The following is a 13,984-nucleotide window of genomic DNA, read 5'->3' as shown; positions in this document are numbered from 1 at the left end:
CATGATGGATGTCAGCTTGGCTAACATCTTCCTCTCCCCCACCTCCTCAATGGAGTCCAGCGGCAGTCCAGAACAGTGCCGGCTCGCCTAATCAGTCTGTTGAGCCTCCTCCTGTCCCTGTCCGTGCTGCCCCCCACCCCCCCAGCAAACCACAGCATAGAAGATAGCCGAAGCTACCACAGTGTCATAAAAAGTCCGGGTTACTGATGTAGGAGTGATGACAAACACATTCATTTTGTAATGAATTTACTCTCCAACATGTTCTCTATGATGAGACAGACACGATTAATATAGAAGTTGATATTAATGTTAATATATTAATCTAACACTGATTTGGTGAAAGCCACAACTCTTTAATAAAACTTTATTAACATGACGAGTAAATGACAACATCAGTGTCACGTGACAGAGGAATAAAATAAACGAGTGACACCTCCCCCCTCTCTGTCTTCACAGCGCAGGCGCCTTCTGGTCGCGCGCGCGCTTCACTCACTCTCGCCTCGTTCACGCGCACGTCCCGTCTCTTCAACTCTAAACCTCAGTTACTCCAGAGACTAGAGAGAGATGGATGATCCGGATCAGACCTCAGAGACCCGGACATGATGATGATGATGATGATGATGTGTACTGGTCGTTTATTGGCTGCTGTGTAGAAACACGCGCGCTGTTTACATAGAGAGAGAAGAGGAGTTTGTTTTTGTTTAGAGAAGAAGAAACTTTGGATGTTTGAGGGACTAAAAGAAGAAGAAGAAAATCAGTTGAAGAAGAAGTCGGAGGAGTTCCTGTTGAAACTTTTTCCTCTGTGCGCGCTCCCGCCGCCCGCGGCTGTCCTAAAGCTACGACGCGCATGCGCTCTCCACAGCTGTTTATTTTTTTCTCTTCCTGTGTATAATGGACCGATTGTGTCACCAGACCTGGTGGTGACGTCACCGGAGAGAGAGCGACAGGACCGGAGGAAGGGAGGCGCGCGGCGGCCGATCCAGATCAGGACCAGGAGTGGCGGGAGTGCGCATGAACGTAAGTGTTTGTTTACAACGATGACGTCAGAGGGTTTGATTTACTGTCTGTTGTTGTTTTATAAAGTTTGTTGTTTGTCTTTAACTTCTCCTTCAAATAAGTGACTTCATTTATTTGTTTCAGAGTATTTTAGTTTATACTTTGTTCTTTATACAACTTTGAGGCTCCTGGCAGGAATAAAGTACAACATAGATTACATGAATAGAAAATAAAACAGAGATAGCTGGTTTAAATAATACTTCCCTATTTCCTGGTTATTAATTATTCAAAATGTGATATTCATCATTAATCTTTAAAACACTATTTAGATCAGCGGTTGCCAACCTGTGGGTCAGGACCCCTTCAAGGGTTACGAGATAAATCTGAGATTTTAATGTGAATCACTGTGTAATTTACTACTCTGTAGTAATGAATAAATAGATAATAATAATAGTTAATAATGCCGAAGAGTGGACTGAAGAGGGGCTGATTTAGATCATCATAATTCCAGAAAATATAATTTAACAGGCGAACGCCAGCTTTACAGACTTCGTTATTGAGAAACATTTATCATTTATATTAACAGAGTTTTGTTTTGGGAATTTGGAATCATGACGTCAGTATTTATAAAATCTTGTCTGCGTGTGTTGAGCTGGTTTAATATGTGTAACCTGGTTTATGGGGACCAGGACATAACAAGCAGTATAAAGACTTCTGACTCACTGGAACAGTACACACTGAAGTACAAATTTGCAGTTTTTAACAAAGCTTCAGAAATTAGTAATGTCCAAAAGAATGAATAAAAACTCTGTATAGCAGTTCCCTAAACTTTACCAACAAAAGACAAAAAGACTGATGTCTTGTGGAGCGTTGTGGTGGCCGTTCCACATCTCTGTCTCTGTCATCTCTCTACTTTCTGTTTTCTGATGAAGACATAAAATACACAACAGATCATTTTAAATTAATTACAGGCGTCTGACTTAAATCTTCTCACTGAAAAACCTGCTAGTACTCTAAACACAGTTCTCAGTATTTCACAGTTAAATTATATATCAACATTGATAAATGCGCAGAATTAGCACACAAACACATAAGTGATTGTAAAAGTCTGTGCAAAGCTCTCTAGAAAGGAAGGAAGAAGTGAAGGTTTCTGTCAGCTGTGATTTAAACCTGGAAGTACTGCCATCATCTGGCCAATCAGCATGCAGACATTTCATCAAACGGTCCAATCAAAGCACCTGCAGCTCATTTGGCTCTCACACACATGAACACACACACGGCGGCATGACATATGTGAAAAATGAAAATTTGTGAAGGGACTGCAGCTGTAAGATGAACGTGGTGAAGTAAAAAATACTTTAATCTGACGTGTAGAGAAGTAGAATATCACCAACATGGAAATACTGAAAGTACAAATACTGCAAGTATAAGTAGGTGTAAAGTACCAAGCAGTAAATGTACAGACCGACTGAGATTGTGGTTTCAACAATTGAGATCCTGCAGAACCTGAACTGAACACACACGCACACACACACGCACACACGTTAATCCAGGTTGTGCAACAGGCAGCAGCCTGAAGCAACCAGCGACAGAACAGAGTGAAAGGAAACAGGAAACACAGACGTTAGAGACAAAAGCTGCGGGGCGAGAGACACTGACCATAACAAGAGGAGAGAGAGAGGATGTGTGGTGAGACAGAGTTTAACTTTAATTTACCCTGCATTAACTTCAGCTGTAACTCTGCAGACAGACTACAGTCTCGGTCTCTACTGTTTTCGTTATTATACATTATGGGGACATAAACCTGATTCCACACAGACACTGTGAGGACTCATCTGTTTGGGGACAGCAGTAGGAAAACCTTTAGTGTCAGGGTTTAGACCTGGTTTCAGGTTGAGGCCAGGAGGCAAGTTAGTGTTTGACGTATGTCGTGGTTACAGCAGAAAGACTTTCTTTTCTTTTCATCCTTTTATTAAAGTTACTAGTAAGCGTTTACTGTTTGGAAAGTTCACTTAAATTGTGATATGAAAACAATGATTTTTCCACTTCTGTTAAGTGTAAAGTGCTTCCGCTTCAACTACTTTCATGCTTTACTCTTCAAACAGTAAAGTGGTTACGTGTCAACTAACATTTCAACACTGCATCAGCACTTTCACTTCAACTTCACTCAGTGCTTACACTTTTAAAATGAAACTTATTTTCCACTTCAACTAACTCTGTTTTTCAACTTTTTCAACGATTTCAATTGCAAATTTTCAAGTTAATGAAACGTCCCCGTAATTCACATTAACATTTTTTTCTTTGTGTGTTTTTCAGTGAGTCTGTAGTATGTGTGTGTGTGTGTGAGTGTGAGGATGAGCGGTGGTAAAAAGAGGAGTGGCTTCCAGATCACCAGTGTGACCTCAGACTTTAATCAAACTCCAGTTGGCCAATCCAGTGTGGTCCTGACTTCCTCCTCCAGCCCTCATGGAAGCTCCTCCCAGCCGACCACGCCCTCTCTGAAGAGGAAATACATCTCCCATGATGCTTCAGGGCATGGGGCAGGGTCTTCCTCCAGGTTCAGGGTGGTGAGGCTGGCGGTGGGCGGGGCCGGCAGTGGTGGCCGGGGTGAGCCGTATCACCGTGGGCGATGGACGTGCATGGACTTTATGGAGCGACAGGAAGGGGCGGGGTTCAAGCGGGTGATGGACACCATGAGACATGCCCACTCGCTGGAGTCCCTGGAGATGATTGACCGGGATACAGACAGAGGTGGGGTCCACTCCCAGGACACTGCCTTCTTGCTGGCTCAGCCAATCAGAGGCAGGGAGGGGACGAGACAAGTGCACCGCAGCAGGACGCCCTCCCCGACACAACAAGATACAATCAATATCCAGCTCCTGGACCGCAAGGATCCAAGGGGAATACAGGGTTTTGACTCCACTCCTCCACCTCCTTCACCACGCTCGCGAAACGTCCCTCCTCCTCTACGATTGGACGTTGATGCCGCAGGACGGGTACAAACTCACAAACACATTTCTATTGGAAGAACTGAAGTCATACAACTATGAGATTATAAATGTCTTCATACCCACTCAACTATCTCTCTGTCTGTCAGACTGTCCTCAGGCTGTCTCACTCTCAGCCCAGCTCCCCTCCTGCTGGACCATGCTATCCCACTCTGACCCCCATTCAGACTCCAGCAGCCTTTACTCTTGACCAAACCATCTTCAACCTGCCGGGGGACGCCAGGTAGGTTTCTGTTTTATTTTGTATTTATTTATGTACCTGTTTGTTTGGCTTGTTTTCATATTTGTTGATGTACAGGACAGAATCATCTGCATACAGCTGTAGACGGATAAAGAGACATGGACAGACAGCTGGGGGAGTTCCTATTCATTAATAAAACAGAGGAGCCCTAATCCTAAAAATACATGTTCATTTACTACTAATAATACCACTATATTGCTATTTGCTAGTACTACTGCTAATACTTTTCTACCTTTGCCATTTACTGTAAATACCGCAACACTACGGACACTGAAGCTGCTGCTGATATCACTACTTTTGTTAGTTACTACCAGAGCTAATAAAAGTGTGTACAGATTTACTGTTACTACCATCTGCTGTGACTTCTACTACTACTGGTCATTAAGCTAATGCTACTAGTGCTACAAATGCAGATAATGTTAGTATAAATACTAATACTAATAATACTGCTGTTTGATGAGAATGACAGCTACTGCTACTATGTCTTCTGATTCTGTCTATTAGTAATACTGGAGCTAATAATTATGATATTACTGTTAATATACACTTATGTGTGAAGCTCAAACACATTGTTTCTATGGGTCACTATGGGTCCTGACCCAAAGTGGGTTGCTGATCACGACTTTTATTGTTTCTTTTAATACTTTTTAAAAATATAATTGTATATCCCCTCCTTGGCCTGCAGTCTTTATGTTAATCTGGCATCATTCAGTTCACACTTGTTAGTAAGTCTTGACAATCAATTCATTCTAATGAAATCGCAGCGATCAGAGGATTCGAGTGAGGAGGCGAAATTAACCCATGTAGAGCTCAACTTTGGTGAACTTGTGACACTTTTCACCGTTGACCAATAGCAAACCGTCCTGCCAGAGCTGACCTCTGAGTGGACTCCAAAACAGAGGAAATTAGCGTAGCTTATTAGCTGTGTGTCACCATCCAGTTTTTTCGAAGCTCCTCTGTCAGAGTATAATCTGCTCCACAACAGAGAACTGGTTCACACACAGAGACAGGAGGACATCACACTGATACAGCTGTTAATACACTTAGTGTCCCATTAGTGACTGAGCTAAGCTGACAAGCTCCTTTCTTTGTTGTATTTGGCTGAACAACATGACAACAAGTCAACAAAAGCAAACAGTGAGTGACTGTTTAACGAGAACAGGACCAAGAATGGTGAATACAGTACAAACATAAAGTCTATGAAACAAGCGTCCAGTGTGCTTTTCTATCAGAATCAGAATCAGAAATACTTTATTGATCCCCGGGGGGAAATTGTACAGTACCGGTGCTCCCATTCAAGAGTAGAAAGTAGCATAATTTAGAACTAAAAGTTTGTACAAAATATAAAAATAAGAAGTAGAAAATACAAAATATACACATTTACAGTATTTAAGTGAAATGAGGTGAAATGAAAAATGAAATGAAAATACAAAATATACACATTTACAGTATTTAAGTGAAATGAGGTAAAAATATATACAATAACAATGTATATGTATGTATGTGTTGCACTAAAGTGTGTGACTATACATGTATTGCACTTAAACATTTTGAATAAATAGTGAGGTGGTGTATGAACAGGTGAGGTAGATACAGATACAGATTTCCAGTCTCTTCCTGAGTGTCTGACACTCAGAGGGAGGAGTTAAACAGTCTGATGGCCACAGGCAGGAATGATTTCCTGTGTCGCTCTGTTGTACATTTGGGAGGAATGAGTCTCCCACTGAAGCTGCTCTTGTGTCCGACCAGTACGTCATGGAGAGGATGTGAAACATTGTCCAAGATGCCCCGCAGCTTAGACGGCATCCTCCTCTCTGACACCACCGTCAGAGAGTCCAGCTCCACCCCCACAACGTCACTGGCCTTGCGGATCAGTTTGTTTAGTCTGTTGGAGTCCGCCACCCTCAGCCTGCTGCCCCAGCATGCAACAGCATAGAGGATAGCACTGGCCACCACAGACTCATAAAACATCCTCAGCATAGTCCGGCAGATGTTGAAGGACCTCAGCCGCCTCAGAAAGTAGAGACGGCTCTGGCCCTTCCTGTAGAGAGCATTAGTGTTCTTTACCCAGTCCAGTTTATTGTCTATGTGAACTCCCAGATACTTGTAATCCTCTACAATGTCCACACTGGCCCCCTGGATGGAAACAGGGGTCATCGGCGCCTTGGTCCTCCTCAGATCAACCGTCAGTTCCTTTGTCTTTGTCACGTTGAGCTGCAGATGGTTCTGCTCGCACCATGTGACAAAGTTCTCCACAGCAGCCCTGTACTCCTCTTCATCACCCTTACTGATACATCCAACTATTGCTGAGTCGTCAGAAAACTTCTGAAGATGGCAGGTCTCAGTGCAGTAGCTGAAGTCCGTGATGTAGATGGTGAAGAGGAAGGGAGAGAGGACAGTCCCCTGCGGGGCCCCGGTGTTGCTGACCACTCTGTCTGACACACAGTGTTGTAAGCGCACATACTGTGGTCTGCCAGTCAGGTAGTTGACAATCCAGGACATGAGGGGGGCATCCACCTGCATCTCCGTCAGCTTCTCAGCCAGTAGAGCCGGACGGATGGTGTTGAACGCACTGGAGAAGTCAAAGAACATGACTCTCACAGTGCTCGCCGGCTTGTCCAGGTGGGCGAAGACGCGGTTGAGCAGGTAGATGATGGCATCCTCCACTCCAAGTCGGGGCTGATAGGCGAACTGAAGGGGGTCCAAGTGTGTCTTGACCAAGGGCCGGAGCTGCTCTAGGACGAGTCTCTCCAGGGTCTTCATGATGTGGGAGGTCAGTGCCACGGGTCTGCAGTCCTTGGAGCCACTGGGTCGCGGCGTCTTTGGAACAGGAACGAGGCAGGACGTCTTCCACAGCACGGGGACCCTCTGAAGACTCAGGCTCATGTTGAAGACGTGGTGAAGTACTCCACATAGCTGGGGGGCACAGGCTTTAAGCACCCTGGGGCTGACACCATCGGGGCCTGCAGCCTTGCTGGAGTGGAGTCTCCTCAGCTGTCTTCTAACATGGTCGGCAGTGAAGCACATTGTAGAGGTGACCGGTGGGGGAGGGGTGGGTTCATCAGGTTGAAGAGTGCCGTCAGCCTGGGGACTGGGGAACGAGGTGTGAGGAAAGCTCTCACAGGGGGATGGGGGGCTGTGAGGAGCAGGAGGGGGAGGGGGGAGTGGAATAGGTGAAGGTTGGAGGCAGACAGCGGAAGAATCATGGGGGGGTTGAGCAGGGCCCACAGAGTCAAATCTGTTGAAAAACAGATTCAGTTTGTTGGCCCGGTCCACACTGCCTTCAGCTCCTCTGTTGTTGGTCGGCCTGTAACCCGTGATGGTCCTCATTCCACTCCAGACCTCTCTGGTGTTGTTCTTCCTCCTGTACTTCTCCTTGGCCTCCCTGATCTTTACCTTCAGTTCCCCCTGGATCGTTCTCACCTCGTCTCTGTTGCCAGCTCTGAAGGCCCTCTTCTTTTTGTTCAGTATGGCCTTGATGTCCTTTGTCACCCATGGCTTGTTGTTAGAATAAGCCTCCTCCGACCATCTCCTCACTGTCCTCGTGGTTACAGGCTGGCTCTTGACTAGAGGCACATAACAGGGGTTGAGGTGCACTAGGTTGTGGTCTGACCTACCCAGAGGGGGGAGGGGAGAGGAGCTGTATGCATCCTTAACGTTAGCATACAGCAAGTCCAGGGTCCTCTCCTCTCTAGTGGGACAGCTCACATACTGTGTGAAGGTGGGGAGTGTCCTAGCCATGGTGACGTGGTTGAAGTCACCCGAAATAGCAATGAGTGCATTCGGGTGTTGAGTCTGTAAACGGGCTATGGCGGAGTGAATGGCGTCACACGCCGACTTCGGGTTGGCAGAGGGGGGGATGTAAACAGTCACAACAATGGCATGTGAGAATTCCCTGGGCAAATAGTACGGCCTGAGTCCAACAGCCAACAGTTCAATGTCCGGGCAACATACACGATCCTTGATGGTGATGTGGGAAGGATTGCACCACCGGTTGTTAACGAGAACGGCAAGTCCCCCTCCTTTACGCTTACCGCTCCCGGTGCAATCCCTGTCGGCCCGGACGGTCTGAAAGCCGTCGATGGAAACGTTGTCGTCGGGAATGTCCTGGTGCAGCCATGTCTCCGTAAAGCACATTAAACTACACTCCCGGTACTCCCTCTGACTCCTGGCCAGCGCCATCAGCTCGTCCATCTTGTTTGCCAGCGATCTCACGTTGCCCATGACGAGAGAGGGGAGACACGGCTTATATCTCCTTTTCTCCATAAACCTCTGCTGTCTCGACCCACCTCTCTTCCCTCGTCGCTTCGTTCCCCCTCTGCATCCTCTGCGTGTTTTTCTCCAGATTTCAGCGGGGATCTCCGATGATCTGGTCTCCAAGCCGGCCGGCTTCAGAGCGATCAGCTGATCTCCGGAGTAAACAAAGCGGCCCAGAAGTTGCTGCGCTACCGTCCGATGTTTGAATGAAAGTAATGCCAGAGTGAAAAAAAGTACCAGAACTCTCTCCACCAGCATGTTTGGAGAGGGCACAACTTCAAAAGTCAGTACTTAAAAAAAAGTTCTGAGTTAAACAAAGAAATAAAGGAGAAAAGTAAGAAAAAGAAGAAAACAAACAGGAGCGACTGTAACAGGCTGCATGCATGTCGGCGCATGCGCACTGTGCTTTTCTAGCTCATGTGCAGTCGGTGCATCCATGAGGTCACTAACTTTGGTCTGCATGAAGACGTCTGTACAGGGGTCCATGTGGACCCTCGCCGACTTGGGCAGATGAGGAAATTTACGACAGCGAGCTACAAGCTGCTGGTCTGACCAGGAGGAGCCGGGGATCGAACTCCCGACCCTGTGATGTGATGTAATGTAGCAGATGACCTGCTGAGACACAGAACAGTGACTCAGGTGTTAATTCAGACGCGAGTCCAGCATGTTGAATTACATCAGATTAAAGTAAAGAGGTTCAGGTCTGAGAGAGGTCCCTGTAACACGCACACATACACAGGTTCAGTGTTACTGACCTGACGCTAACACCAGTGTGACACACAGCTGACCTACATACCACAATACACACACACACCCTAGGTCTATTTTCACTGCTCTGACAATCAGCTGACATCGCAATGTGGAGAAAAACTGTTTGTGTGTGTTGGATTAAGACGAACAGAGAACCTATTCATTTAGTGTGTTAGCAGGACGTCTGACTGTTGGTTCTGATACGTGAACTGTTTTTATAAAAATACTCTGCTGTGAATAATAATTCATGGATGAAAAAGTATAATTAATTGTTAAAGTTACATCTTCTTCATGTCAAATTACAGAATCTTATTCATTTCAAACACATGATGTCTCCTCCTTCATTGTAAGTCTGTGTCAGTTTCATACTGGACCCTGATTGGCTCAGACTAGTAGTGATGTCATAAATCCTGCAGGTACCTCCGATGTTAAACAGAGAAACCTTCCTCCTTCAGCAGATGGAGTGTGAAAACAAGTGAACTTTCTGTTAATATTTTTTATCTTTATTTTTTACTATATTTATTCTCCTAATAAGAATGAAACATCAGTCAAAGAGAAGACTTCACTGTCTCACTGTGAAGATACAAAAACATCGTCTGTCAGAAATTATCATCAGGTCTCTGCAGAGGAAAGAAACAATGGTTTTAGATCAGAGCATTAACAATACAGAATATAATATAAATGCTTATATAAATAAAGGAAATGTGTGTGTTTGTGTATATATATATATATATATATATATATATATATATATGTATATATATATATACACAGTCTAGCATTTCAAGTCCTCCTCAGATTTATTTCTTGCTACTGCAGCTTTTTTTTTAGGTTTTTGTTTTTCAAGAAAGGGTAAAAACAAATTATTTTCTTCTTTGATAACATTATTTTTTGATATATTAATTATTTTTTGATGTATTGATATTTAAGTTTCCTTTACTGGAACTACAATTTCACATTTTGCAGCATTCAGTTTGAACTTTTAAAACTCTGTGTGAACGAATGAATGAAGCTCTGTGTTCTGACTCACTCTGAGTTGGCGAGAGGAGAATTCCACTGCAGTGTTTCTATTGGCTTTGACAGTGAGTGGGCAGGAGTTGGAATGAGACAGCAGCCAATCGGAAAGAGTGTGTGTGGAAGAGAGAGAGAGAGGGCGGATCCACATGAAAACCTGATGTTGCCCACTCATTTAGAGGAAACACAGAGAGACAAAGTTTTAGTTTGAAGTCAACATCTGGACGTCCTGAGACAGCTGCTTCTGGTTGGACGTGGCCTTCAGGGATCTGAAATAAGGACTTGTGAGCTCACAGAGAACCAGTCAATCACAGACAGTCTGGATGGAAATGAATGTTCTTTTCCCTTGGACAAAAGAGACACCTTAACGAGGGGCATCAGACAAGACAAGGAACATTAATAAGGGACAATAAAGAGTCTGGACCTTATCAAGAGGGACAGCAGACATTAAGGAAGGACATCAGATCTTAACGAGGGACAGTGGATTGGTGTCTTTGATTGGACAGACTTTGATTCATCTCCTAATTGGATGATCTGAATTTTGATTGGTCAGCAGGTTTCTGCAGTCTGTAACCGAACTCTGATTGGAACGTCATGTTTGACGGTGGGTTGTGATTGGTTGGAGATGTTTGGTAGTGTAAAGAAAATTATCTCGGGGCGACGGCAGCTGCCCTCTCCCCTCTCTGGCCCCTGTCCTCGTCCTAAACGGTATCCTCCGTCGACCCCGCCCCTCCCCCTAAGGACTATGCAGCTTGTTGCTAAGCAACCAGAGACACCTGTTGTGTTACGGGATCGTACAAAGGTCAAAGGTCAGGTGTCAGGTGTCAGGGAGTCCTGGCCAGGCGCAGGGCCGACGACCTCTGAACCCAAAACCTGGACAAGTCAGAGGTCACAGACGCCATCCTCCTGGGGTCAGCCAATCACTGAAGACCGGCCCAGAACTACCAACCAACTACAACCTCACATGACCCCGTCAGCCCTGTCCCCGACCCTGTCCCAGAATCCCCTGCTCCATGCTGCCCCTCACCCTCATTGGTCAGTCCCTGTTAGAGCTCCACCCAGTGGGCGGGGCTCTGAAGCCACCATGATGTCACTGCTGCTGTTCTGCCACAGGTAACCATGGCAACCATGGAGGGGGCAAGTGTGCTCAGATACACCTGGATGTCAAGACTGACCGATGATATCTCAGGCCCCGTATCTTAATGAACATCTAATCACTTGTATGGTTTATTGATTAAGTATTGATAAACTATTGATAAATGACAAAGAAGGTGCAACCGAAGGACAATCGACGTGTTGAAAAATGTCTTTGCATGTGAGATGTTAGGGAGGTGTTGCAATTGAAGAACTTGAAGCAGTTGAAGTGTCAGTTGAAGTTGAAGCACTGAAAGGGTTTGAAGTGTCAGAGCTGAAAAACCTGAAGCTCTGCAGGCAGATGAACTTTGTATGTAAACACTGAAAGTAGTTGAGCTGAAAACCAGTAAACTGTCAGTTGAAGTGTGAGAGGAAAAAGCAGTTCAAATATCATTTGCCAATTAGGAGCTGAAAGCAGTTGAAGTGTCAGTTTAAGAGAAATCTGAAGTGTCTGTCTGTCACGTGTCTGTCTTCTTTAACTCTTAAGGACATCACTGGTCCTGCTGGACTCTAACTGGACTAACAGTTACATTCTCTGTAACTTGTGTACAAAGTGCAAAACACTGTTGTTTTTAATTTGTAATTTATAATTTCATCCATTTTGCACACTGTATGCTCGCACATGTTAAAGGGCATTCTTTTATACTGTTTTACTTTTTACTTCAACTCTAATGTTTAGTCATTGTGTTTTGATATTTGTTCCTTTGCATTATTCTTGTGTGTTTCATTCCTGCTGTGACATGACAAAGTCTGCCTGTCTGTCTGTCTCTCCTGTCTCTCTCACTGTCTGTCTCTCTGTGTGTTACAGTAGTTCCAGTAACAGTCTGATCGCCATCGACAACAAAATTGAGCAGGCCATGGTGAGTTTGATTACTGTAGTTTTACTGTGTATTTGCCTTTTTTCATTTTGTTTTGGTATTTTGGATTTTTCTTTTTGCTTTTTATTATTCTTTTTAAATGTTGCAGCTCTTTGTAATCATTGATATGTTCTAAATAAATACACTTTGTTATTATTCATGAATAATGAAATAAGCAGTCAGTTCTGTGACTGCGCCATCTGCTGGCTGAATCAGTTGAGCATCTGCACAGGATCTTTGTAGACACACTGATGTGTGTCTGTGTGTGTGTGTGTGTGTGTGTGTGTGTGTGTGTGTGTGGTGTAGGACCTGGTAAAGAGTCACCTGATGCTGGCGGTCAGAGAGGAGGTGGAGCTTCTGAGGGAACAAATCAGAGAGCTGCAAGACAAGAACCAACAACTGGAGAGAGAGAACCACATCCTGAGAACACTAACACACACAACATACACACTACATAACACACAACATACACACTATACACACACAAACACAATATACAACACACACTGACAGACACGGGACTGACCACACACTCCTCACCTGAGAGCATTGTCGTGGTAACGAGTTTAATAGGCTGATAATTGGACTAATGAGGACCCTGGTAACCAGGACAACAGGACTGTCAGGACAGACTTTTTATCACCTGAGATGTTCTGCATGATGAAGATGATGAGGAGTAGATTCTAATAAATTAATGTCTAACTACAGAACAGACTGATGATGTTCTGATCATGCGTGATGATTTGGGGGGGGGGGGGGGGGGGGGGGTTGATGAAGATGACGATGAGCTCCACAATAAAACAAACAAGAACAAGACAAATATGTGAGATTCTTCAGTTTCTGTTTTAGTGACTTTTTGAAAGAACATCTACTGGTGATGTTTCTGATGTTCCAGAAATTTGTTCTATAGAGAACAGTTCTGTGTGTTTATGAAACAATATAAGAAAAGATGACCAGAAGTCAGAAGGTGACAGAACAGGTGTGACAGGACTCAGGCGAGACAGTACACAGGTGAGACAGTACTCAGGTGAGAGTATTCAGGTGAGACAGCACAAGTGAGATAGTACTCAGGTGAGACAGAACAGATGACCAGAAGTCAGAAGGTGACAGAACAGGTGTGACAGGACTCTGGTGAGACAATACTCAGGTGAGACAGAACAGGTGAGACAATACTTAGGTGAGACAGAACGAGGGAGACAACAGGTGAGACAGAACAGGTGAGACAATACTCAGGTGAGAGTATTCAGTTGAGACAGCACAAGTGAGATAGTACTCAGGTGAGACAGAACAGATGACCAGAAGTCAGAAGGTGACAGAACAAGGGAGACAACAGGTGAGACAGCACTCAGGTGAGACAATACTCAGGTGAGACAGAACAAGGGAGACAACAGGTGAGACAATGCTCAGGTGAGAGTATTCAGTTGAGACAGCACAAGTGAGATAGTACTCAGGTGAGACAGAACAAGGGAGACAACAGGTGAGACAGTACTCAGGTGAGACAGAACAAGTGAGACAGTACTGAGGTGAGACAGAACAGAACAGGCTATGTTACCTGAAAGGCAAAACACGGGGCAACAGAGGATGAGGGTGAGAAGGAACGAAGGAGGTAAAGGAGGAGGGAAGGAGTTATGAACGCACACAGAGGAAGAGGAACAGAGTATTGTTTGCTCATTAAACTACAGGACGAGCAGCCAGTTCACACAGAAACAGGAGGTCATTAAACTACA

The 13,984-nt window shown here is 44.8% G+C and overlaps 1 protein-coding gene across 2 annotated transcripts; it reads left to right on the top strand.

The window, feature by feature from the left end:
• The first annotated feature begins 579 nt into the window (after positions 1-579).
• LOC139306031 (TSC22 domain family protein 4-like) lies at positions 580-12,999 on the top strand. 2 transcript variants are annotated; one of them, XM_070929990.1, is made up of 5 exons: positions 580-1,017; positions 3,313-3,992; positions 4,094-4,227; positions 12,209-12,260; positions 12,564-12,999. In XM_070929990.1, the coding sequence occupies exons 2-5, from the start codon at positions 3,351-3,353 to the stop codon at positions 12,765-12,767; spliced, it is 1,032 nt and encodes a 343-aa protein (XP_070786091.1). In that variant the 5' UTR covers positions 580-1,017; positions 3,313-3,350; the 3' UTR covers positions 12,768-12,999. The 2 variants fall into 2 exon arrangements, with proteins under 2 accessions (XP_070786091.1, XP_070786092.1); XM_070929991.1 differs by lacking the exon at positions 580-1,017 and adding an exon at positions 2,620-2,685.
• The last annotated feature ends 985 nt before the right edge of the window (positions 13,000-13,984 follow it).

Source organism: Enoplosus armatus, chromosome 23 (assembly GCF_043641665.1).
Source record: "Enoplosus armatus isolate fEnoArm2 chromosome 23, fEnoArm2.hap1, whole genome shotgun sequence".
Lineage (NCBI taxonomy): Eukaryota > Metazoa > Chordata > Actinopteri > Centrarchiformes > Enoplosidae > Enoplosus > Enoplosus armatus.
This window is presented reverse-complemented; position numbering and strand designations above follow the sequence as displayed.

Coding starts and splice junctions, on each gene's coding strand:
- LOC139306031 (XM_070929990.1), top strand. CDS start 3,351: ATGAGCGGTGGTAAAAAGAGGAGTGGCTTCCAGATCACCAGTGTGACC. Junction 3,993..4,093: donor ACGTTGATGCCGCAGGACGG/GTACAAACTCAC, acceptor TCTGTCTGTCAG/ACTGTCCTCAGGCTGTCTCA. Junction 4,228..12,208: donor AACCTGCCGGGGGACGCCAG/GTAGGTTTCTGT, acceptor TGTGTGTTACAG/TAGTTCCAGTAACAGTCTGA.